Source organism: Caenorhabditis briggsae (genome assembly GCF_000004555.2).
Source record: "Caenorhabditis briggsae complete genome, chrV, whole genome shotgun sequence".
NCBI classification, from domain to species: Eukaryota; Metazoa; Nematoda; class Chromadorea; order Rhabditida; family Rhabditidae; genus Caenorhabditis; species Caenorhabditis briggsae.
In genome coordinates, this window is record NC_013488.2 from 10,761,121 (window position 1) to 10,785,817 (window position 24,697).

The following is a 24,697-nucleotide window of genomic DNA, read 5'->3' on the forward strand; positions in this document are numbered from 1 at the left end:
CCCCCGATTCTTATGTATTTCAACTCTTGAGAGATGCTATTTTTCTATATAATAAAACGAATGTGAACAAAACTATTGACATTGAATAATAAATTATTTAAAAACTCATCGTTTTCAAAAGGGACTCAAAAAAAAACCAAAATTGGCGAACAAGGGACGAGGATTTGAGAAAAACCACTGTCGGTCATTTAAAAACGGCGTCCCTGCCATGGCATAGTTTTCTCACTGCGCGGGAATCCAAATCCTCGTCTATCCTCGCAACTCTTTTGCGAGTTATTAAATTTTACGGAGACTTCAAATTTTTAAAACGTTCTTTTGCAACAATACTAGGAAAACACATTAAAACAATTTAATACAATAAAACTTTTGTTTTGAGTCCCCCTTTCATTTTCTGATCTATGAAATATAACTGAAAGAATCAAGATTTGGTATTCTGTGCTTTAGAGCCCAGCAATTTATCTTATGACAGAAGGAATACTTATTCTCTAATTGCAGGTGTTGTGAATGAGATGTCTGTGAGCAGTCTCACTTGGTGAAGTTAGATGAAAAGAAAAAATTATGTCTGTTACCTCAAATCTCATTTTCCAGGTAAGAGTCTAGGGTGAATTTTGATTCCGTTTCTTTAAAAATTACGTCAGTATTTTATCCGATTTTGCTTTTCACAATCCATAATTGTTTACCTGAACATTGGATATCCAAAGTCCCCAGTTTCTATAGAAACATAAGTTTCAGATGCTCAGCTCTTCTCGAGAAACCGTAGAGCAATCAATTAGGATTTTTATGGGAACTTCTGGAATCGTTTCATTTTTTATCAACTGTTTTGGCATTTATTTGATTTGTTATCATCATGGAATGATGGATGATTATCGTTATTATCTTCTTTATTTTCAGGTGATTATCTTTTCTTGAAAATGTATCTCGATAATGTATTTTCAAGATTGTTCTTTTAATATTCGATTTTTATTTTTCTATCCTTATGGTCCCTATCCCATTGTTCCCAATAATGGGAGGCTACTCAATAGGATTTCTCAATCAATTTTTTGGAATTCGTACTCATTATCAGATGGTTTTAACTCTTTGGTGCGTGGGTAATACGAATACCTGTGTTTTTATCAGTTTGCTTAAACGACATCAAGTGGTGGCAGCTATTGAACAGGTTCATTCGATCCTCAATGGATCAAAAACCAAAAAAATTGTTTTCAGAAAAACATGTTGCCTGCTCCAATGTTGAAATTTTCACAAATATTTTCCAATGTTTTACCGTTAGTTGGAACAATAGCATACGCTTTTTCAGAACCTAATGATTCCCAAAAAAGAAAAATTATAGATGAAGTGGGGCATTGTACATCGAAAAAGCGAATATTGAGTTGTCGAAGTTTCAGAAGTACTCGTCAATTGCCGCGTGGCTTTCTGAAGTCAAAGGAATCGCTATATACGACATTGACGTTAGTCTGAATCCTTCGTTTTTCTTTCTGACATTTGGAATCATGTCTGGGACATTCATTCTTTCGACATCTTATGCTATACTTTACACACAATTATATGTAATGCTGAATTCAATCAAATCTAAAATATCCCACAAAACATTCAAAAAACATTCGGTAGCGATTGTGAGCACAGTAATGCAGGTATTTCCTCTAAGAAGTCCACATAAACCTTCATCTTTGAGCCCAGTTATCTCGATCCATGTGAGAGAAATCAAAAATTTGTCAACTAATAAAATAATGGGCATATTATGATAAATAACATATGTTGACAAATTTTTGATATCTTTCAAAGGAATCGAGATAATTGAGCTCAAATTTGACAGTGTGAGCGCCATTGTATTACAGATTTTACAGTAATACTGATCATTTCAGAATTTGGTTTTCGTCATTTTCTTCGTGTCACCTATTTTCTTGCTCGCAATTGTTATTTACACTGGAAGGGATGCATCCGGTTCGTTGGCCTAATTTCCTTCATTAACTTTTGAACTTCTATTTCAGCTGCTTGTATAATTATGGTCGTTATTATTTCTTTTCATTCATCTGTTAATACTCTTGTAATGTGTTTTACATTTCCATCATTTCGAATTGCGATTCTTTTATTTCCGTTTAGAATTTGTAAGAACCAAAGTAGAAATGTGAGTTTTTTGGAAAACATATTTTTGTTGAATTCAAAAAATATTCATTCAGATAACAATCGTACCTCCAGTCAACAACATGAGCGGAACAGTTCAGAGGGCAAAGCTGGCGGTTCAATAACACTTTAGAAATAGGCTTTATAAATTTCGGGATCAGAAACATGAACCCGGAAGAAGTCGAAAATCCTAACGAGATCCATGAAGCTTTGTCGCTCAAAATGAATTTTCTGAACGTTCAGTCTATGTGAAGATTATAAATGCGTAATGACAAACCTGTGCTGCATTTATAATGTTCATGATTTTAATAAGTCTAGATGCATAATTGGGTAGTCGAAGTTCTTCGATGTAGTAAATATGAAGTTCATTGGCTAATGTTTCTTGTTCTGATTCACTAGCTTTCAGAACATCTCCTTGCAGTTCTTTTCCTGAATTTAGAATTATTTATCTTGGAAAGATTTATTTAATGAATGATCGATCTATACTCATTCAGATGTTCCGTAAAAGCTGTATTAGAAAACCTGTATTATGGCCCTCCTAACTTTCCCGTATCAGCCATTTTTTTTTTGGGTTCCTGTCAGAGATATAAAAATTTGTCAACTGGCAAACTGTTTATCAAAATTTCAGAAGTGTTTTGTCAGTTGACACATTTTTGTTTTCTTGCATGGAAGTTCAAATAATTGAGTTCAAAATAGACAGGTGGGGGACCTTCTAATATAGGTTTTACAGTAATTCTTCTCCTACTAACCGGCAACCTGCCAGGACATTTGAGCCAACATGAAAGCAGTTTCCACACTGGTCAACTCCAATTCCACCAATGGTTTACCAACTTCTTCCATCATCCGCGTATTGAAATTCTCCATGAAACTGTAAATCAATCCAATAAGCGTCTTCAAATTCTAGTACTTACAACTTCATTCCTTCCGCTTTCTTGTAGATAAAAGCAGCACAGTCCACATGAATTTTGTTCAGATACGCAGCTAACCCAGGAACTAATGTCACAATTTGATCTTCGTACATTCGTTTTCCAAATATTTGAGCTGTTGATACGTATCGTTCCAGACGTTTCCATTGAACCCAAATGGATTTGAGCATTTGCATTTGGTCTTCGTTTCGTAGAGATCGAAATGGAACTGAGTGCATGAGAAACTTTGTTATTGACTTAATTTGATCGTTTCCAGTCATCAAAATTTCTCGCATAGATATTGTTTGAACAAACTGAAAGAAAATACAATATTCGATTTAAAAAAAACTATTTCTGAACTCACTTTGATCACATTACTATGATGTATCTGTCTATATTCTATCAACGCATGGTTCATTCTTGTTAGTGTGTTCAAATCTCTAACATCGTCTGACGGAATAAAATCATCCAGAACGGAAGTGATGTTGTTCAGAAGTCCAGTTATATCTAACTTCACGATTGGTTCTCCTTTTTCATCCGTTTGCACTTCATAAGTTACATCTTTAGTCTGTCGAGCACATGTTGGTTGTTCCATTTCAAGAGGAGGACTAGGATCAGTCGGATGATCTAGATACTCGGCTTTCATTTTTGGGGATGGTTCTTTGTATAATGAACAGCTGAATCGTAGTTGTATTTAACATCTGGAAAGGGGATTTAAAAATAACTATCATTCAGAATCAAAACTTACTTTCAGGAGTCATTCCACACGATAAACACTTTTGGTAGCGACAATATCTACAATTAAACCTATCCTCATTGTTTGTAGTGCACTGTTCGTTTTTTAGACGACAAGAGTATTTTTTCCCGAGTACTGTGGTTCTTCTGCAGTTCAGATTATTTATCGCAAACTAGGTTCTAGGCTCTAGAGCTTACCTAAAAAAAGCTGCACATGCTCGGCAGGAAGCAACACCGAAATGAACTCCATGTGCTGGTTCACAGCAAATTTTACATGTTAAAGTGGAAGAAGTGGGCTCTTGAAGTACATTCGTGAAGGAAATATAGGGTTGAGGTAAAAATGACTAGACGGTGTGTCTTGTGCTCACTCTCCAGGTCATTTAACGATGACGATTACCACATTTGATAAGATACTACGCCGTGCCCCCTCCTGTGATCAATACTGTGATCTGTGTGACAGAGCAAACAGTTTGAATGTTTGTCTCGTGGGATAGGTTACTTGTTTGTATGTTCTATTGAACTTTTTTGAATTGAAATCAAAATAAAAACATGCTATCCATACATCAATTGAGCTTTGGAGGTGTAATAGCCAGGCCAATACAGAATGTATGTCCTGCGGTTGTCTAGCCTCAAGTTAGAAAGTATAAAAATTTTAGAAGTTTCTTCAGTCCGTCTGATTTATATTTCTGGATTATTTATGATTATTCTCAACAATCTAGTACTGTAACACCTGTAATAGAAGGGTCCCTAATTTTCAATTTTAGGTCAATTTTTTCGGTTCCTGTAAAATACATAAAAAGTTTTCATCTGATAAATTGTTTATCATAATATCAGAAGTTTTTTTTGCCAGTTGACACATGTTTGATATCTTGATAGAAATTGAGATAATTCAGCTTGGCAGATGAAGCTTGGCAGATGAAAATCTCCTGAGAATTTAAATGTCGAAATTTTGATACAGAGCTCGTGGAGTGTTTCGAATTAGATGCATTTTTTGATGAACCTTTATAAAGCTTCTCCAATTGGAAATTCACAGTAATGGGGTTATTCATGTAGCGAAAATATGTATTGAAATGCATTTCCGCGCCCTCGAAATTCAATGCATGAGCGTCGCGAAATGTATTTCAAAGCATTTCGCGACATAACTGTAAATGCATTTCAATACATCGCGTGGCGAGATATTTTTTTCTGGAAAAAGGGATGCGCCTTTCAACTTTGTGCAGGATGGGGAAAATCTTTAAATGCATTGAATTTCGAGGGCGTGGAAATGCATTTCAATACACATTTTCGCTACATGAATAACCCCATAAGAATTCGAGATTTGAGACTACGGTATGTCAAAGGCGCACGCGAAAGGCTTACTTGCGGGTCTCGAGCGGAATTACTTTGAATATTATGCTTGTCTGAGAAAAAAAGGTTAGAGAGTATTTTTTGCAGTCTTAGTACGGTAGCGATTTCGAAGCGGAGAGCCTAAATAGCACACAAACGGTGGAGACGCAGACACTTTTTCTCTGCGTCTCAACCTTTTTTTTCTCAGACAAGCATACTGTCTATTCAATAAAACGTGGGCGCGCCGCAGGTTGCAAAGTGACACGCCCCTTTTTGAAACGCGTTCCCTTTTTCCTCTTCTCACGCGTTTCATAAAGGGGCGTGTCACTTTGCAACCTGCGGCGCGCCCACGTTTTATTGAATAGACAGTATACGTTTCGAAGACAAACTTTTTGTGCGTTTTTTGTCTATTTGTCACAGACTTTTTGCGCTTTTGCGATGAAAAGTGGGGTTTTCACTTTTAAATTTAAATGTGAAAAATTCTTTTTTCGTTTTCGAAATTTTGAAAATCGGAACATCCCGAAATTTTAAAAAACGGATCAATCCGTTTTTTTCGAAACTCGGAATTTTTTATTTGTCCTTCTTATTTTCGTTTCGAACTGCGCGCTGCGAAAAGCTTGTTGCTAACATTCAGAATTAATAGGAGATACTGCCAAAAGCTTTTCCGCGGTATTCATTTGATTGCAGTTACTCTGGTAATCGGTTTCCAACCAGATTCGGGAAAATTCCGGAGCAGAAATGGCTACTTCTGGTTAGAAAATTGTCCGAATCAGGTTGGAAAATTAGCTTTTTCGGTCGGATCTGGTCAGAAAATCACCAGATCTGGTCGGAAAATGAAAAGTTTCCGAATCTGGTTGGAATTTTACTCGAATCTGGTTGGCAAATGCGCGTTACCGGATCTGGTTGGAAAATTTCCCGAAACTGGTTAGAAACTGATTACCAGAGTAGTAATTTTGTCAGCGGATTCCTGTTTCTGAACTTCAGAAGCACAATTGTTCAAAACGATTCGTCATCCTTCTCTTCTTCCGATATTTAGGTTTTTAGTGCTATCATTGAATGTCAATCGTTGAATATCATCGAAAAAATGGGCGCCATGACTAATCGCTGTAGGAAATGGGCAATATTTGAGAGAAACGAGAGGTCGTAAAACTTTTGAACAGTCGGAAAAGTTTGTTTGCTTTTTTGCCGGTAGAATTCCGAAAAATTGAGGTTTAGATCGTTGAGGATCGTTGAGGGTCGAGAAGAGAACACAACTATATCATGGTATAACCTTACTTTTATTTTATTTGGATTTCAAGATTTTTAGTTGTTTTGAAAGTTTACCAAACACTTGTCATAATTTCTTTACTGAACCGCAAACAAGAGAGATTTCGAAACGTTTCCCGACTGAGTCTCCACCCTCCCATCACTTCCCCTATAAATTGCGCTGACCTGCCTTCACTCGATATTTTCCTTCCTCACTCTATTTTTTTTTCTGTCGCCTTCAAAACTATGTTCTAGAGTTTCTCTGTCGGTTGCTTGCTTTGTTTTCTTGAGTTTCTTAGCAACCGTTGATGTTTTTCTCTTCTCCCTTTTCCACTCTCTTGCTCAGTTTCATTTTTGAACTAATTTCGCAATATTGCATATTTTTCAGAAAAAAAACCATGGCTGAGGAGTTGAACGAAGACCAAGTGGCTGCCAATTTCGATGAATCTAAGTTGAGAGATCTCTCTAAGTAAGTAAATTTGGATGTTTTCGAAAACAATGATGTTACTTTCAGCGTAGCGGCTCGCCTTCACCGAATGCAGCTTGCCGAAGATGACATGGAGATCATTGTTGTTGACGGAGAGCTCCAACGACTTCCACGCCAAATGGAGCAAGTAAAGGAAGGGCAGGTTATGAACAACGCTGGAGGATTCGTCTTCCCAGTGTCTGATGAGACTCAGGTTCGCCGCTTCTTGATCCTCGGTTCGGACAAAGGCACCTATCATCAAAACGCGGAAAAAATCACTCTCGACAATGCCCAGCGTATTGTCGAAATCATCCAGAAAGGAAAAGGACATAAGGTTCTTCATGAGCTTGCTCTTATCAACGCAGAGAATCGCAATCCAAAAATGAACTCGATGCTTTTCACTCTCGCCATCTGTGCCCGCGTTTCGACTCACGATACCACTAAAAAGAACGAATGCCCAATACTCCACACTTATTCTGAATACATTCGCGCGCTCCACGCTGCTGCTCTTCGTTTGCTTCCTGATGTTTGTCGCACGCCAACACATCTCTTCGAATTCGTCGATTACTGTCAAACCATCGCAGAGAGCACGAAAGCTGGAGGAGCAAAATCGTCCACGGGATGGGGTCGTTCGTTGAGAAACGCTATCATCAAGTGGTATAAAGAGAAGACAGCGGAAAAATTGGCTATGCTCCTCACAAAGTACCCACAACGCGAGGGATGGTCACATCGCGATCTCTTCCGTCTTGCTCATCCAAATCTTATGGACGATGGAACACATCACACCGATCGTGAAGATCGCCTTGAAAGAGAACAACTCTTCCGCTTCGCTGTCAAAGGAGATCTGGTTAAGAGGAAGAGAAAGGCTAATGATGAGGAAAAGGCCAAGATCGAGGAATCATGGGATAAGAGAGCACTGAAGGTTCCGTACACTGAGCAGCAGCTTGTTAAAGAAGAAAAGAGCAGGTCCGTTTTTTGACCACTCTTGTTTTCGTTTCGTTCTATTTCTAATTCCTAATGATAAATTTTCAGAGCTCTCGACTTGGTGGAGGCATATCTCAGCCTGAAACAGGAACAAAGCGAGGAAGTTATCGTTGAGGCAATCAAAAAGCACGGACTTGTTCGTGAGCACTTGCCAACTAGCAGCCTCAACTCAAAGCTTGTATGGGAAACACTTTTCGATGTGCCAATGCCAATGACAGCAATGATCCGCAACCTCGGAAAAATGACTCTTGTCGGGGCTCTTGATGATAACCGCGTCAAGTCAATCGTCAGCCGACTTACCGATCAAGAAGAGCTCCGCCGTGCTCGTATCCACCCGTTGACCTTGCTCACTGCTCGTTCCGTATACGCTAGAGGACGTGGAGACAAGGGAAGTCTCACCTGGGAGCCGAATCAAAAGATTTGTGATGCTCTCGAGGCTGGATTCTACAAGGCATTCGTCAATTCCCCACCAACCGGTAAACGCTACTGCTTGGCTCTCGATGTCTCTGGAAGTATGTGTTCCCCTGTCAGTTCATCGCCATTGAGCTGTCGTGAAGCCGCCACAGGAATGTCTCTAATCAATCTGCACAATGAGGCTGAAGTGAAGTGTGTTGCTTTCTGTGATAAGCTCACTGAACTGCCGTTCACTAAAGACTGGAAAATCGGACAAGTCAACGACTACGTCAACAATCTTTCCGTAAGTTTGAGTTCTCTGAATATTGATCTGAAATTTCAACTTCCTCTTTTCAGTTTGGTAGCACTGATTGCGGTCTTCCGATGACATGGGCTACTGAGAACAATCTCAAGTTTGACGTCTTCATCATCTACACTGACAACGATACATGGGCAGGAGAAATTCATCCATTCGAGGCAATTAAGAAGTATCGTGAGGCATCTGGAATTCATGACGCGAAGGTGATTGTGATGGCCATGCAAGCATATAACTACTCGATTGCTGATCCGTCCGACGCAGGAATGCTCGATATCACTGGATTCGATTCTGCAGTCCCACAAATCGTTCATGAGTTCGTCACCGGCAATATCTAAAATCTTTTTTCAACCAGTTTTTTTGTTAGCTTGTCATCCTGTTTCGGTTTCCATACTGTATTTTTTTGTACATCCATAAGTTATAATAAAGGTAAAAAGAAAATGTTTATTTTTGATGGAGAGATATGGGTAAGAAAGTTGGGAACGGGGGCGAAAATTGTTGTACATAGTGTGAAAAGAGGATTATATATGCAGAATTTTCACAACCTCTGGTTGTTATGAATAATATTATTTTCTGGAGTGTAAAACAGGTATGGAATTGTGTGGAGCGAAAGAACTACGGTTTCAGAACGAACGAAGGAATCCAGAGTGAGAGAGAGAGAGCAAGTTCATTGAGAAGAAGAGGCAGACGAAGGGAGATGGGGAATCGGAGAAGAAGGAAAACAACTTTGAAATCTGGATTAATAATATATGATAAGATAGGCCCTGAATGTCAGGAAAATGATGACAAGAATAATGAACAAGTAAAAAAATATTATACAATCGAAGAGTATTTTTATTCAGCCATCCTCTCGTCCTCTTCACTGGCTTCATATATTCGATTGATACTCCCCACAATGTTATGGAATGAAAACTGGGTGAAATTGGACTGCATTTCTTCCTGCTCGTCAACAGTTGGTAGATGGCCACTCTTGTGAGGAGGTGTCAGTTGAACGGGTTGTGAAGTGAACTCCTGCAAATATAGAATTTAGTTAGTACGAAAAATAGTATATATTATTACGTTATCGAAGTAGCTAGTGTCCGTTTCCGAATTAACATTCGGCTTGTATGGTGGCTCAATCTCCTTGCGGTACATTGCCTCCCAATCGACAGACTTGAAGAAATCTTGTCTGCAGATTTCCATAGCATCTTCTGATCCTCCTCCTGTTCTCTTAGCTGGATCTTTGACAAGAAGTCCTTGAAGAAGCAACTTTGCCTCCTGGCTCAACTTGCTTGGGAATCGCAGGTCACCGACCATGATGAGCTCGAACAGTTTGTTGTGGTCTTTGGAGTAGAATGGAAGGCGTCCGCACATCATTTCGTACATCACCACTCCGACTCCCCACCAATCAACACATCGTCCGTAATCATTGTCTTCGAGAACCTAAAAATGATCTCTAAATAATTCATCTGTACCAAGACAAATACCTCTGGAGCAAGGTATTCTGGAGTTCCACAGAAGGTGCTGGTCTTATCTCCAAACTTGATTTCTTCTTTGCACAATCCAAAATCGGCAATTTTGATGTGTCCGTCCTTGTCGAGAAGCAAATTTTCCAGCTACAAAAGCTACATCAAAACAACTGGAACACACACATAACCGCCGAATGATGAATCAGATGTTCTAGGTCAATTAAAAAACGATTCATGTTCTACAACTATCCGCTGAATATCTGATTTTCTTAGATCTACATAATTCTAACCTATCAAAAAAGCTGTTCCGAACCTTCAAGTCGCGATAGACAATGTTATTAGCATGAAGATAACCGAGAGCAAGAACAATCTCGGCTCCATAGAAACGAGCGCGGGGTTCCGAGAATCCTTCTTTGTTCATCTGCACCTCCTTGTTCAGGTGGTAATAGAGGTCTCCGCCAATAGCAAACTCCATCACAAAGCAGAGACGATCATCTGTTTGGAATGAGTATCTCAGCTCCTGCAGGAAAAGAAGAACAGTGAGGAAAATGAGAAATAAGGGGATGATTTAAACGAATTGAAATAGGTAACAGAGTTAGGAGTGAAACGGAAAAAGAGAAGCGTGTTTACTGGATAGATAATAGTCTACTATATAAACAAAAACAACACAATATTTAGAGCGTGGTAGGTAAGCATGTCAGTTCTCTATGTAAGTTCTCTAGAACCACATCGTGGCTTACAATTAGCTCTACTAACTTATATGATGAGAACGGATAGTTGTAGAACATGTTTTATCGAACGATCTTGTCCAGATTTCTTCTGATTCATCAATCAGCTCAAAGTTGGGCCAACCTTCATGTCACGATAGACAACGTTGTTGAGATGCAAGTAGCCAATGGCCATTACAATTTCTGCTCCATAGAATCTGGCTCGAGATTCAGGGAATGTACCACACTTGCGAAGATGAGTGAACAACTCTCCTCCATTTGCAAATTCCATGACGAAACATAAATGCCATTGTTCTTGGAAACTATATTTCAGTTCCTGTAATACCGACAACACACACTATGGGGTCAGCACAAATGAAACAGAGTTTCAACTGATAGGATAACACGGTATGAGAAAACGTGCAAGAAGTTGGAATTTAAGAGTGATGAATCGGTCAATGAGGAGATGTAGTTAAAGGGACTTACCGTAAGGAAAGGATGCTTGCATCGTTGAAGAACTCGGTTTTCTGTCATTGTGTGAGCTACTTCTTCACGAGCAATGATCACTTCCTTCTTGAGAATTTTGATAGCGTATAGCTTCTGCTCTCGCTTTTCCTTGCAAAGAATCACTTTTCCAAAGGTTCCCTTGCCGAGAACTTTCAGGAAGTCGAAATCCTCCATTGTCTGAAACGATTGATGATGGAACGTTCTATGCAAAACAGATTTACAATTTTGTCTCGTTTCGCAGCATCACTTGTATCCGCAATGCTGATCATCGATGCTCTGAAATCTATGTCGGAGTGGTTTGGGCCAGCAGATGGCTGTCCCATGATGGCATGTGCTGCTCCCGCATATTCACCATCCTCGTCTATTGTTGGTGGATTCTAAAAATCCACTTGCGTTTTACAGCTAGCCTGCTATCACTTACAGTATCCATATGTTCTACAGGAGCGTCTTGGCTATCCTTGTACCTTTTTGAAATGTCTTCAATTGCTTTTATCCATTTTGCACGAGACTCGGGTGAATCTGCGTAAAATGTTCGTTCGATGACAGTCGTCCATTGAAGACATCGAACCATGAACATGTTCGGACGGGGCTTCTCGAATGTCATGGTCTAAAAACAGAATACTTTTTAAACCCATAATAACACATGGTGTCAGACTATCCAAAACGTACCGCGGCTTCTTTGATCATGAAGTCGTTGAGAGGCCTGGATAGGGCACAGAATCCTTTGGTTTTGATCGAAATCCAAGAAGAGCTCCATCCTTGAAGATGATGAAGTACCTGGAAATACCATTATTAGTCATCCCAACCATTGCTTCCATGATGTGTTCCCCACTCTCTTCCGTGTTTTTTTTGTTTTTTCAACTTATTTCAGACACACACTCCATTCGATTATTTTTCGCGACGCTCATTCGCCGTTCGAATGTGTTTATTGTTTTGGTACACGATGATCAACGGAGTAGGGTGGCCACCTAACTGGTGACAGAGAAGCACACAACCCCGCAATAACAAAAAATAATCAGAGACTACACTGTATATAAACTGATTGAAGTGCTTCTGTTTACATGCTTAAAGAGAATAAGAATAATGGGATGAGATTTCGATCCACGGAAGCAGACCGAACTCACTAGAGAATTCTACAGCGCGATCTTCGGAAACTACTGTGTCAGAGACACATGGTTTCTGTTTTCCTACGGGATGCGTTACATTCTAAGCGAGGAAGTCACATCATTTCCGAAAAAAAAATGTTTACCAGGAATTCAGATTTTCAGGCAAATACTCATTAGCTTGATGATCTTTTGCTAAATGCTCACTTGCTAAATATGCTCATTTGCTAAACTCGCTCATTTGCTAAAATAGTCTCACTTGCTAAATTTCATTTGCTAAATGTTGATCATTTGCTAAACAGAGGATTTGTTCAAATTGAAGGCTTAGGATGAAACTACTTACCGGAAAAAAGGTGTTTAAGCCTGAGCCTAAAATATAAAGCAAAAACCGGAATATTCTGTGAAAAAAAATCAGTCAAAAAGTACTGAAATTAGCAAATAACAGCAAATTTTCCACTTTTTCATTTTCAGTAAATGATAAAAATTTAGCAAATGAAATTTAGCAAGTGAGACTATTTTAGCAAATGAGCGAGTTTAGCAAATGAGCATATTTAGCAACTAGCATTTAGCAAAAGATCATCAAGCTAATGAGTATTTGCCAGATTTTCAGCCGGAAAAGCATGATAAAGTCATTGCGACAAAAACAAATCACTTGGCGCAAATGACGCAGCGGGATAAAGTGGATGAATGTGAAAAAATGAAAAATAAAAAGATTAACGAGAGAATCAACATCGCTGTGTGTTGCTTGATTTACATGATCTTTAACATACCTGGGTCGCCAATTTTTGACATGTTCTCCTCGTTTGTGAAGCCAGCCTTCAATGACAACATCTTCAGGTTTTCTTGATTTCGTGGTCAAGCTTGTCATCGACATTTTTCCGTCCGAGCTGTTGTAATTTTTTCGGACTGGATTTCGCGTTCGACTGAAAAAAATAACTAATTGAAGGCATCCATATCAGACGCGCAGGATGATAAACACGTTTGCAAAACTGTTGAACATTCAGACTGATGTTCGAAAAAAGAACAAGAAGACAGCAACAAAATAGAAAATGGTGTGACAAACAGAGGGTGGGAGATGTGTAGGTACATGAGTTGGGAATAGAGAAAAAGAGAAAACAAGTAGAAGGAATTGTGACCCTTTTTAGGCGGAAGCAAGTCGAACGAAAAACATTTTCAGATTTTCAGACGCTGCCCGGTAACAGCATGATGAGTAAGACTGCTTCGGAATATCGGTCATTCAATAGAAAAACAGAAAGAAAGGAGGGAGGGATTGAGTAGAAAATAAGCAGAAACCAGTGGAGAATAAGCAGGAAGAATATCGGTTTTCCAGAATCGGTCTATTTGAAAAACAAGATTATTTCTTTGGAACAGCTCAAAACAACGATGAGAGCCCACCTTGTGTGGAAAGATTATAACACGTTGTGTCTTCTAAATACAGGCGGTATGGTAGGGAAAACACGAAACTTATTTTCAGACGTTTTGTTCCCTCTCGAGAAGAGGCATTTTACAAAAACAGAAACTTAGCAATAGTACGTGGAATGGGGTGACAAACAAGTTGACGGGCAAATGGCAGGAGCAAACACACATGATAAAATGAAACGAAAAACATCTTATTCAGGAAAGAGGGCGCCTAGTTAATGACTGATAAGGATTGGAAAAGCCATTCGAGAGAACATTTATTTGCTCAAAAAACCGAGGTTATTATTGTTCGGTGATCTTTGAGTTACAAATTCGATTTCTGTGGTAAAGATAAGATATAAATTCCTGATCATCGACGAATCTACAGTAGTCTGAAAGCAATGATTCCATATATCGGCTGAGCATTTCGAGTTACATGGATTATGAGCGGCGTAGCAGACGCACAAACATACAAAAAACGAAGGGGAGCTATGGGAATAGGGGCGGAGCTTTCTACACACGTGGCGAGGCGCAGACATGAAGTATGCGGCGAGCTAGTGGCAGTGGTAGACTAACGAAAACATATAAAAACATGAACTTTTAGTGAGAAACATACTTTTGTGGGAAAGTTTTACAACGTTTTGGAATGTTAACAAGCAAAACAGTAACAATTTGAATGGGAAGTATGTTTCCTAACTGAAAGACGATACAGTAAGACTTACGGATTAGGCCGCCACACCATGATTATTCGACGAGAGAAGGGACGGAGCACTGATGAAAACGTTTAGAGTTAGAATCACTGATTGAGAAAAGAGGAAATCAGAGACGCCGATAGGAGGGTAAGAGACCGGGTCTTGAACCGACGGTCTTGAGGCAAATACAAACAATTTGATGTGTGGGGACAAAATAAAAAAAAGCGTGAGTTGTTGAAAAAAGAGAGAAAATTGAGAAGTGAAGTCACAAACAAAACCGAATCTAAAAATTGACAGAATCGCGAAAATTGTTTTTGATAGACATCGAGGTTTCTTTGGAAGATTTTCGAAACTTTTTTTGGAATATAAATTTATAGATAGAAACTTAAAAACAACCTTCTGCGCCATCGGTTCGAGTAATAGTACGGAATAGTGCAGGTTCCGATCAAAGGCCGCGCGTGCTTTGCTTCGCGGATGGATGATCGGTGACGCTGAGCGGAGAAGAGAAAAGAAAGAATACGCGGAAAGAGGAGAGACAGGCGCTGCGAAATAGTGCATACTAGAGTTGTTTACATCCGAAAACGAAAACGGAGGGCTTCGCGACAAGTCTCCTCTGCGAGAAAAAAATCTAAAAAGCCTCTATCTGAATGTTTCAAAAGTGAGGGTTCTAGGAAAAATTTCAGCATCATGGACGGTTTCAATTTAAAAAACAAGCTCCCGAACTACACAAAGTCAAAAAGAATGTTTGTCCACGAGGACTACACGATATTCGTATCCTCGGCCACATGAAAATTGCGGGAGTTCAAATAAATTTTTGTGGATTTTACAGTAGGACTAATTAATTCCATGTTTAATTGATAGTGGGCTTCAAAACTTTTAGTTAGTTCCGTTTGATCTCGATTCAGTCTTCTAGTTCTCTTCACCCACGTGCGACATAAATAATCTTTCCACGTCTGCGTCACTCAAGCGCGGAGACCACGAGGACACAAAAACATCGACGAAGTAAACAACTCTTGGGGAAAACGTCAGCGAATAAGATGTGGAGATGGCATCGTCGGAAAATTGACATTCTCTTTCATCCTCTAGTTCAGAAAAACACCACACAGCGAGAGCACCAAAAACGAGTATTCCCCGCACATTGTCTGAAACCACATGTTCAGAATAAAAAGGAGTTCAGAAAACCAGTGAAGGAGAATTTAGAAGCAGAGTGGGGGATCAACGAAGAGAATTTGGTTCTTTGGCTGGCTGGTTCCTGAATTTCAAATCGAAAAAACAAAACATAGAGCAAAAATAGAAAAGGAACAGAAGATGTGGAATGGCTCCTCATCAAATGATTCAACTAAATCTATAATATCCGGAACTGATTTCGTTATTTATATGTTTTGTGACGTCTTCTCTCGCCGTCACGGTTGTCTCCTCCTTTTCTGTTGAAACATAGTTTATCTAATCAAGATACGCTGCCTTATTCATTACTCTCGAAAAACCTTTGTCCTCTAAAACTGTAAACATGTATCTCAACTGAATCAACATGTCAAGGTTAAACTGCCGGGGAGAGGACGCACTGTTGAAATTTATTTTGTGAACTGTTTGTGATGACACGAAGTAGAAATAAAAAGGAAAAAGAGAAGAAAAAGAAGAAGAAAAAGAAGAGGAAGAGGAAGAAGAATTAGAAGGATGTGGTGGTCTATGAACAGAGTTTTTGCAAGTAAAGGTAAAACGCGATTCTTGAAACAAACAGCAGCCCCGCGGACCGATAAATTGATGTTGACGTCAAAAAGCCTAATATCACCGATTCGGTTGTTGATGTGATGATATGAATTTCGAAATGAACTCGGAAAAATTGCAATGGTTACTGTAGCAAGGAAATTTAGAAAACATAATGTATACGCAGAACTAGGAAGATAAAAATGGTTTTATGACCTCGGATATAATTATATCTTGCCACCAGTCACTCACCTTGTCTTGACCATGATAAACAGTGAAGTACAGAAGCGATTTTAGTGAATTTAATTCAGACTGAGGCCACACTCTTTGATGACCAACGGGTTGGAGACTGGTACCAGGAACACCTGGCACTCGCCAGATGGTACAACGTCACTTCTGTTGACTTTGAAAGTTTTGAGAGAAATCAATGAAAAAATGAAACAAAAAGAAATAAATGAATAAAAAATCGGGTAGGCAACTGTCAAATGAATTCGGTGGATGACATGGTTATAGAGGTATACGGGAGCTCATGTGATGATGATTGTTGTTTCGAAATGTGGAGAGAGGGATTGTCTTGTGACAATTGTGGATGATGGTAAATAAAACGCGGAAATCGGCAGATCGGAAATTGGATGTTCCAATAGAATAGGAATAGGTGTCGCTGACAAAAACAATTGATCAAATGCTGATTATAGAAATAACAATTTTTCAGATTTTCTGTCTATAGAAAGCTGAGAAAAATATGATACAAAGAATCAGTTTGGTATAATTTTGACAAAAAAGACAGATAAATATTTTTGGTTTAACTGGTACTTCATTGCCAGGTCAAGTCGGCTACTACGAAACCAAAAACAGGAAATAGTTGGAAAAGTGTGAAACTAACAGCAATTATTCACAAAGTTGTGGTTGAATAGAATGGTCTGTTAATGTTCGTTATCTTTAAAAGTGCGGAAAAGAAAGAACAATAGAAAGATGATAATATTGTGTACCTTTGTCTAGGCTGCGAAATCGGGAAAATATGTGGCAATTGATACTATTCTGTGTACAAACAAACAAGACACATTTTAAAAATCAGACCTCTTATTTAGCCTGGTGGGAACAATAACAATATACCGTAAACATTCTAATAGAACGCCAGATGCGTCCAGGACAGAAGACGTCCACATTTGCAGCTACTATAACCTAGAAGTGTTGAGGATTATCAATGATTAGATGTTTGGGTGTGATTTCATCCTCATTTTAGAAAACATAAAATTTGTATGGGACACATTCTAATGGATCATTTCTGGGGAAACAAATCTTGTAAATATAAAATCAACTACTGCCCAGAAAAATTGTGCCAAAAACATTATCAAGCAGCCTTTCCGAGAATCGAGGTAGACCATGAAACCCTTCGATTTCCACGTGATCAAGTTTGAATTCAAAACAAAAAAAGAGTACACTGACTACACTCTAAAATGCGCTTTGGTCTCTGAAAGGTGTCTTGTTTTGGATATATAGAAATGATTTGAGGAGGAAGCCAGACAGAAAAAAAGAGCTAGAGGCGGAATACACAAATTACGAATTAGTCAGAATATTTTTCTAATCGAAAACATGTATTATTTCTGAACTCTTGAACACAAACACTATTTTGGGCGGATAGATTTGAAAAGTTGATCATAATGCGAATGTGATGAATTCCTAATCTGACTGACATCATTTCAGTGGTTCATTTTCTGAAAACGCTCGTAAATCTTCCTTTTCTTGACCTAATAAACGTGAAAAATTAAACGTAAGCATAATCAAATCAACGTGGTCTTCAACTGTTTAACCATTAAATTATCTCACTTCCCTATCAAGATGAGCACAACAACTGAAGACGTTGATGACCTAAAAACTGCAATTGACATAAATGACTGCAAAAAAGAAAAGGAAGAACCAATGCAAAGAGCTGCACAAATCCGTATCAAACAGGTATACTGTAATTCCAAACTCGAGATTTTCATAAAATGTTTTTATATTTAGAGATACAACTGTCCGGAACAGGAACTCATTCAGATGCGTGCTCCGTTTCTTGGGTTTTCAGTTTTCGTGCGATTCCAGTCTAGAGCTAGAATTCATACAATCAACATCGTCAAAGGAGATGAAATTGACAAGATGTTGAATAGTCCGGTACCGTACTCGTAGAAGCGAGATCTGTTCAAATGAATTGGTTAGTGAACTTCATTTTTACAAATACATTTTTTACAACATTCAATAAATTCTTTAAAAATCTATTTTGAAATGAATCTTGATGATCTACGGGGACAAGGACAGTACGAAGCATCTGGTCCTGGAATTCCAGGGTTTCCTTGGTTTCCAGGTGTTCCTGGTTGTCCGAACGTTCCTGGAAATCCATCTTGTCCTGCAGGCCCTTGTCCTCCTTTCCAACCATCTTGTCCCGAATACCCGTCAATTCCTGGTTGTCCTTGCGGTCCTTGTTTACCTGGAAGTCCAGGCGCACCTGACGCTCCATATCCTCTTTGCCCATCAGCCCCATTCCTTCCTGGTTGTCCATTTTGTCCTGGCTGTCCTGGCTTTCCATTATCTCCATTTTCCCCTGGCGTTCCTGGGAATCCTGGGTTTCCACGAGGTCCAGGATATCCTGGGCGGCCGGGAGGACCACTCGGCCCAGCGGGTCCCATTGCTCCGGCAGATCCCATTAGGCCCTGTGGACATTTCACACAGTCTTCTGATACTGGAGGGCAGCTGATCGGAGAATAAACAATGTTGCAGTCTGGTCCTTGGATTCCGGGGTTTCCAGGTTGACCACGTTGTCCTGGCTGCCCCGGTGGACCTGGGGGACCAGGAGGGCATATTGGTTTGGTTGGTTCACATTGGCACCATGAAGGAAGGCTCTTGTACGATTGTCGTTTTTGTCGAAATATGGAGTTGAATGGATTCTGACGTGGCAGAGAAAGAGGCATAACTGATATTTGAACATCCATCAATTCTATCCAAGCAAGGTCAGTTTCTTCTCGGAATGCAGAAACTTCTGTGGTTACCTGGAAACATGGCTGATGCGTAAGCTCATCAATGAAGTTTCTTTACCTCAGAACGAACAGTTTGTATCATATTGTACTGACAAGGGATCACAAAAAGACATGAAATAATAGCTAGACCAGAGACACAAATGGAAACTCCAACAACAATATTCTCTTCTAACATTTCCAAAAGTTAAGAAGAGATGCAGAATATTAACTTTTCCTTTCCACCTTCCCCTAATCTCTTATATAACCCCACAATCAATTAACAGTACATTTAATGTGTGTAAAATGTCTTCTTCTTCTGATTCTGGAAGACACTGTAAAGTTGTGTAAGTTTTGTCCATAAAGTGTTCATTTGTGAATGAAGGTGCTATTATAACACACCTAAATACGGGTGCGACATTGTAAGCCATGGAAAAGGTCCCCAGATTGATTAAACTACTTCCCACATTCTCAATCAGTTTAAATCATGATTTATTTCCTATTTTTTGCCTGTAACCATGTTTGGAGAGAATACTGTGCGGCAATACTGTGTGCAGCTTGCAATATAGGCTCCGCCCGAGACCCCAAAACGCCGCGCAACGTGCGCCCTATCGAACGCGTCGCGTCTGCGTCGCGGGCGACTAACATTTTCGACCCAAATCAGCTCAAAATCTGCCTATTGAGAATTCTACGTTGCCCCGACAACTTCTTCGTATTCGCCTTCTCCCGCAATCAACAAATCGTACGAAATGGATGGATATAGCTTACAGGTAATTGATTTGCCCATTTATTTTGTTATGCTTTGAACCCGATGTATATAAAACCCCGTTCTCAATATTTTTGAATTCTTATATTGATTTCGTTGAGCTCGTTTTTTGCTAAAGTTGAAAATTTACCTAAAAAATAATGATTTTTATAATTTTTGAATTCGTTATACTTTCTTCTCTTCATCGACATTTTCGCCCTTTTAAACTGCATAAATTATCTTGCAATTTGAATTTATGATGATCTCATTGCTTTGATTTGAATCTTGACTTGGCAATATAACATTTATTCAATAAAATGACCAGTGTGTTTTATACGGTTGATTATCATATATTTATTTTTGAATTTTAACCTAAAATTGACTTTTTGAAAATGTATTTTAAAAATCGGTATACCTATATTTTTAATCTTTGTTCAGCAAACTACTCAAGCGACTACACTCAAGAGGGAACGAGGAGAGGATGATGAATGTACGGTGTATCTTTTATTGATGATGTCATAACAATTAATTCCGTCGTTTGTTTGCTACTTTTTTCTGAATTTTTTATCTATGCTTTTCGAACCATTTTTTTCTCAAATTGCGATGCTATTATTCTATTATCGAGAGAACCAGCCAATCAAACCGATAATTACCTAATTCATACTTTATAATTTTCAGACGGACTCCCTTCCAAACGTCTCGCCGAGGATCCCGATTTGAGTCTGAGCAATCCATTCATGGGTGACAATGAAAACGTCAATGAGAAGTATCCGATTCCAGAATCGGCTGTTGGAATAGTAATTGGAAGAGGAGGCTCTGAAATTCAAGGAATTCAGGCTAAGGCTGGATGCCGCGTTCAGATGTCTTCCGACTCGGATAACTCCGGTGTCCGCCAGGTCACTCTCGAAGGAACCCGTGCCAACGTTGAGGCAGCAAAAGTGCTCATTAATGAAGTTGTTGCTCGTTCGCAGACACCACGGCCACAATATGGATTTCCGAGAGCGCAAAACACTATCGACATCGCAATTCCACCAAATCGGTGTGGATTAATTATCGGAAAAGCGGGAGAGACTATCCGACAGCTTCAGGTTTTTAATATTCTACGATTTTAATTAATTTATCTTTGACATTATTTAGGAGAAGAGCGGATGCAAGATGGTTCTCGTTCAGGATAGTCAAACTGTTGGTGATCAAGCCAAACCGCTAAGAATTACTGGAGATCCGCAAAAGATTGAAATTGCAAAGCAACTGGTTGCTGAGATTCTGAACAGCGGCCCAGATGGAAGCGGAGGAGGTGGTCACCAGGTGCAACATATTGGTAGTGGTGGAGCATCTGCTCGTGGAGAAGTCGTTGTTCCGAGGTCATCAGTTGGAATTATCATTGGAAAACAAGGAGATACGATCAAACGTCTTGCAATGGAGACTGGAACTAAAATTCAGTTCAAGCCAGATGAAGACCCAAATGCTCCAGAAAGATGCGCCATCATTATGGGAACTCGCGATCAAATCTATCGTGCAACTGAACGTATAACCGAGTTGGTTAGAAAGAGCGCCCAACAACAAGGTGGAAGCATGACTGGATCGGCTGGAGCAGAATCATCGGTAACCACATGCACTGATAAATCCTTTTAAAAACTAAATTTTCCCAGACTTTCTTCATGTCCGTTCCGGCTGCCAAATGTGGTCTTGTCATTGGAAAAGGAGGAGAAACAATCAAACAGATCAATTCGGAAAGTGGTGCTCATTGTGAGCTGTCCCGTGATGCAACTGGAAATGTAGAAGAGAAAGTGTTTGTGATCAAAGGAGGAAAGCGGCAGATTGAACATGCCAAGCACTTGATCCGTATCAAAGTCGGCGATATTGCTCCAAACACTCCATTCCGCGATGACTCTGCAATGTCGATTCAGCCACAGTTTGCAGCTCCAGCTCAAGGAGGCTTCGGAGCACAACAATGGAATCCAGCTGCCGCAACACAAATCCCAGGAGCCACTCAGAACCCGTACCAAGTTGCTGGAGGATGGCAACAAAACAATGTATACGCCCAACAGCAAGCAGCCGCGGTTGCTGCGGCCGCTGCACCATATGCTGCTGCTGGAATTGTTCAGGCCCAGCCTCAAGTGGCAGCCTATCAGCAACCACAGGTGGTTCAACAGCAACAACCCCAGGCTGCCGCTGGCACCCCAGTCGTAGACCCTGTAACCGGAGAACAAGATTACTCCGCTCAATGGATGGAGTATTATAAGTATGATTCTGTTATTAGTAGAATGCAATATTGATTGTTTTGTTTCAGGTCCATCGGAGCTCTTGACAAAGCCGAAGCAGTAGAAGCTCAAATGAAGAAGAAGAAGGCTGAAGCCGCGGCCCGCGCTGCTGCTGGATCAGCTGCACTTGTTCAGCAGATGCCAATGGGTATGCCAATGCAACAAGTGGCTGGTCAGCCACGTGCCGCTCAAGCTTATCCGGCTTACTCGGCTGCAGGAACTGTTGCCTATCAACCACAACAATATGGACAGTTTCAATAATTGTTAATCCATTTCACCCTGTTTTATATTTATTGCTTCTTCTTTTCATTATCCTTCTCTTCTTCTTACCCCCTTGGTCTCAAAATTGATAAATGTTCTGTAAATTGAACCACAAGCGAAATGGTTGAAAATAAATGATTACATGAATATTTTTTAGAGAAAATGCGAAATGATTCGAACACAGACACAACTGTGCACCGATGCATTCTCTAATTAATGAGTGCGATTTCATCAGAGATCGGCCTCTTTTTCTACGAATCTTGTCCTCATTCGTTGAAACTCTGATTCTGACGTCTTCTGAGAATTTGAAGTTAACAGAAAGTGCTCATATCATTCACCAGTATGTACAGTCCAGCTCTTTGTCATGGAGATGAACTATTTTTTGAAAACAAAAACAGTTTCCAAATAACTTCTCATATCATATCGGCCCTATTTCTTCCCATAAATTGCTGGGGAATTTATTGCATTACAAGAAAAACTCCAAAATCAATGAGACCAGTAAAATTGTATTTGTTGAATTTGCATATTTGGTATTTTTTTGCCGCTTTTTGATTCATTTGAGATGAAGTTTCAGGTGCACCCTTTTCGATTTGTTTTGTGGATCTCTAATCACTCCATTCTTCTTTTTTCCCTCACTTTCGGGATCTCCAATTGGATTATTAACGGTAGTCGGGGTACCAACACTAATTCAGATTTGTTTAACATTTTGTGTATTTGGAGGTAAGGTATTATTCTGGTACATAACATTGGAAGAGAAACGTCGGTGGCCGAAAGTCTCACAACGATAACTACAGTAACCAAAAAATATTATTTTCTCATGTTTTACTTTCGCGTATTTTCAGTCAGTTTTTCACTATCAAAAAATATTCTCTTTCCCAAATTGTTTGGGTATAAATAACATCAAAATCGACGAAAATCAGTAAAAACGAGTAAATAAATACGATAAATAAACATAGTTTTAGGTTACGGTAGTTTTCGTTGTGGGACCACCTGCTTTTCTACTCAGCCACCTGATTTCCTACTCAACAGCTCCAACTTTTTGTACCAGAATAATGTATCTCTCAGTATTACAGGTCTATGCAGTGCAATCATTTATGTTTTTGAGAATCGTCAGTATGTTTTGTGTGAAAATACGAACATATTCCGATTGGAAAATTCAAAAGCCCGAGTATTTTACTATGGATTTGTGTTTGCTTATTGTTGTCTCTCCATTTATCCATTTTCTTGGAACATTCCAGAGCAGAACAATGCGAAATTACGAATTCTGGATGTTCGATCTTCAATTCTTCAAATATCTCACTTTTCTGATTCCAGATGATCCCTTGCCCTAATTCAGAATTCTTTTCAAACAACACATACGTTTTCAAGGGACCAGAAGACACCGCAGCTTTCGGTTACTTAGGATTATGCTTCACGATTTTTCTGGCTTCTCAAATTTCATTTTTTGGAGGAAACTGTTTCTACATGCTATATGCATGGGATAATATAACTCTTTCGGCGCATTCTAAAAGATTGCAAAGAAAGTTTTTCATTACCATTTGTATTCAGATATTTATTCCAATGTGGGTGGTTGTCTTACCACTTTCATACTTTTTGGGAAGTTTGTTCACTGGTTATTACAGTCAATCATTGAATAACCTAACTTCTGTCTTCTTCTCTTGCCATGGATTCATTTCAACCATTTGTCTTCTTTTCATGAATCCGCCATATCGAGAAGCTACATTCCACATGTTATCTCCTTTCTGTTCACCTAGTTTTAAAAACCGATTAGTGGAAAGTAACCGTCCGGGAAGAACCAGTTTTGCAGTAACAACTCATTCTAAATGACCGAATCTGTTTGAATAAAGATATGAAAGTTTTGCTCATTATCCAACTTTTACAATTATTAAAATTTTTGAAATTGGAAAGTTTGATAAGAAGCAAACAAAGTTAAATGCTCAACAAAATATTATTATTGTAGTATTATAAAACTGAAATTCCTATTTATCGAAATTCATGGTGCAGCTCGACAAAACAATAAAACGTCGAATATATTTTGCTCTCATAGGATAACTCGAGAGTAGCTTGAAGACATATTCAAAACAAATTGAAAAATAGGACCCTCTGAATTTGAGATACGACGAATTCGAACGTTTTCAAAATCGAACAGACCTAAAGTCGAACAGATTCAATTCAGAACAGTCCTTTTTTCGCACACGTACCAGAACAATCTATCAGCGCTCCGGATAGTTCCTGAAAGTAACTCCAAAAAAGTCAATTTTTTACGATTGCCACCAGATATTTCCGGATACCGGTCCTTGTTTTCATTCTGGATTCCAGATTCCTTATCCTGGAGAAAACTGGCTCATTCCGAAACTTCACCTAATACGTTAATTTGCAAGAATTCTCTGCCATTA

At 39.2% G+C, this 24,697-nt stretch overlaps 8 protein-coding genes across 8 annotated transcripts; 5 read left to right on the forward strand and 3 right to left on the reverse strand.

The window, feature by feature from the left end:
• Positions 1-732: 732 nt before the first annotated feature.
• Positions 733-1,952, forward strand: Cbr-sri-18 (the record flags this gene model as incomplete). Its single annotated transcript, XM_045237635.1, has 4 exons — positions 733-891; positions 1,204-1,332; positions 1,383-1,628; positions 1,860-1,952. The coding sequence occupies 4 exons, from the start codon at positions 733-735 to the stop codon at positions 1,950-1,952; spliced, it is 627 nt and encodes a 208-aa protein (XP_045094011.1).
• Positions 1,953-2,247: 295 nt separating this feature from the next.
• Cbr-nhr-232 lies at positions 2,248-4,138 on the reverse strand (the record flags this gene model as incomplete). Its single annotated transcript, XM_045237636.1, has 8 exons — positions 2,248-2,349; positions 2,396-2,547; positions 2,868-2,986; positions 3,030-3,337; positions 3,388-3,700; positions 3,768-3,905; positions 3,957-4,054; positions 4,127-4,138. The coding sequence occupies 8 exons, from the start codon at positions 4,136-4,138 to the stop codon at positions 2,248-2,250; spliced, it is 1,242 nt and encodes a 413-aa protein (XP_045094012.1).
• A 2,589-nt stretch (positions 4,139-6,727) lies between these two features.
• Cbr-rop-1 lies at positions 6,728-8,826 on the forward strand (the record flags this gene model as incomplete). Its single annotated transcript, XM_002637023.1, has 4 exons — positions 6,728-6,798; positions 6,844-7,761; positions 7,828-8,476; positions 8,530-8,826. 4 exons carry the CDS (start codon positions 6,728-6,730, stop codon positions 8,824-8,826), a joined length of 1,935 nt encoding a protein of 644 aa, XP_002637069.1.
• Positions 8,827-9,322: 496 nt separating this feature from the next.
• Cbr-akt-1 lies at positions 9,323-13,127 on the reverse strand (the record flags this gene model as incomplete). The annotated part of the gene is given in 11 exon segments (XM_045237637.1): positions 9,323-9,499; positions 9,548-9,910; positions 9,955-10,083; positions 10,250-10,456; positions 10,789-10,980; positions 11,130-11,327; positions 11,372-11,527; positions 11,572-11,757; positions 11,820-11,852; positions 11,855-11,927; positions 13,024-13,127. Coding segments are annotated over 11 exon segments (1,818 nt in total).
• A 4,759-nt stretch (positions 13,128-17,886) lies between these two features.
• CBG09564 lies at positions 17,887-18,213 on the forward strand (the record flags this gene model as incomplete). Its single annotated transcript, XM_002637021.1, has 2 exons — positions 17,887-18,000; positions 18,052-18,213. 2 exons carry the CDS (start codon positions 17,887-17,889, stop codon positions 18,211-18,213), a joined length of 276 nt encoding a protein of 91 aa, XP_002637067.1.
• An 86-nt stretch (positions 18,214-18,299) lies between these two features.
• Positions 18,300-19,233, reverse strand: Cbr-col-148 (the record flags this gene model as incomplete). The annotated part of the gene is made up of 2 exons (XM_002637020.1): positions 18,300-19,070; positions 19,117-19,233. The coding sequence occupies 2 exons, from the start codon at positions 19,231-19,233 to the stop codon at positions 18,300-18,302; spliced, it is 888 nt and encodes a 295-aa protein (XP_002637066.1).
• An 863-nt stretch (positions 19,234-20,096) lies between these two features.
• On the forward strand, positions 20,097-22,301 carry CBG09562 (the record flags this gene model as incomplete). The annotated part of the gene is made up of 5 exons (XM_045237639.1): positions 20,097-20,103; positions 20,458-20,867; positions 20,917-21,381; positions 21,429-22,021; positions 22,070-22,301. The coding sequence occupies 5 exons, from the start codon at positions 20,097-20,099 to the stop codon at positions 22,299-22,301; spliced, it is 1,707 nt and encodes a 568-aa protein (XP_045094014.1).
• A 342-nt stretch (positions 22,302-22,643) lies between these two features.
• CBG09561 lies at positions 22,644-24,128 on the forward strand (the record flags this gene model as incomplete). The annotated part of the gene is made up of 4 exons (XM_002637018.2): positions 22,644-22,831; positions 22,876-23,021; positions 23,375-23,571; positions 23,616-24,128. 4 exons carry the CDS (start codon positions 22,644-22,646, stop codon positions 24,126-24,128), a joined length of 1,044 nt encoding a protein of 347 aa, XP_002637064.2.
• Positions 24,129-24,697: the final 569 nt, after the last annotated feature.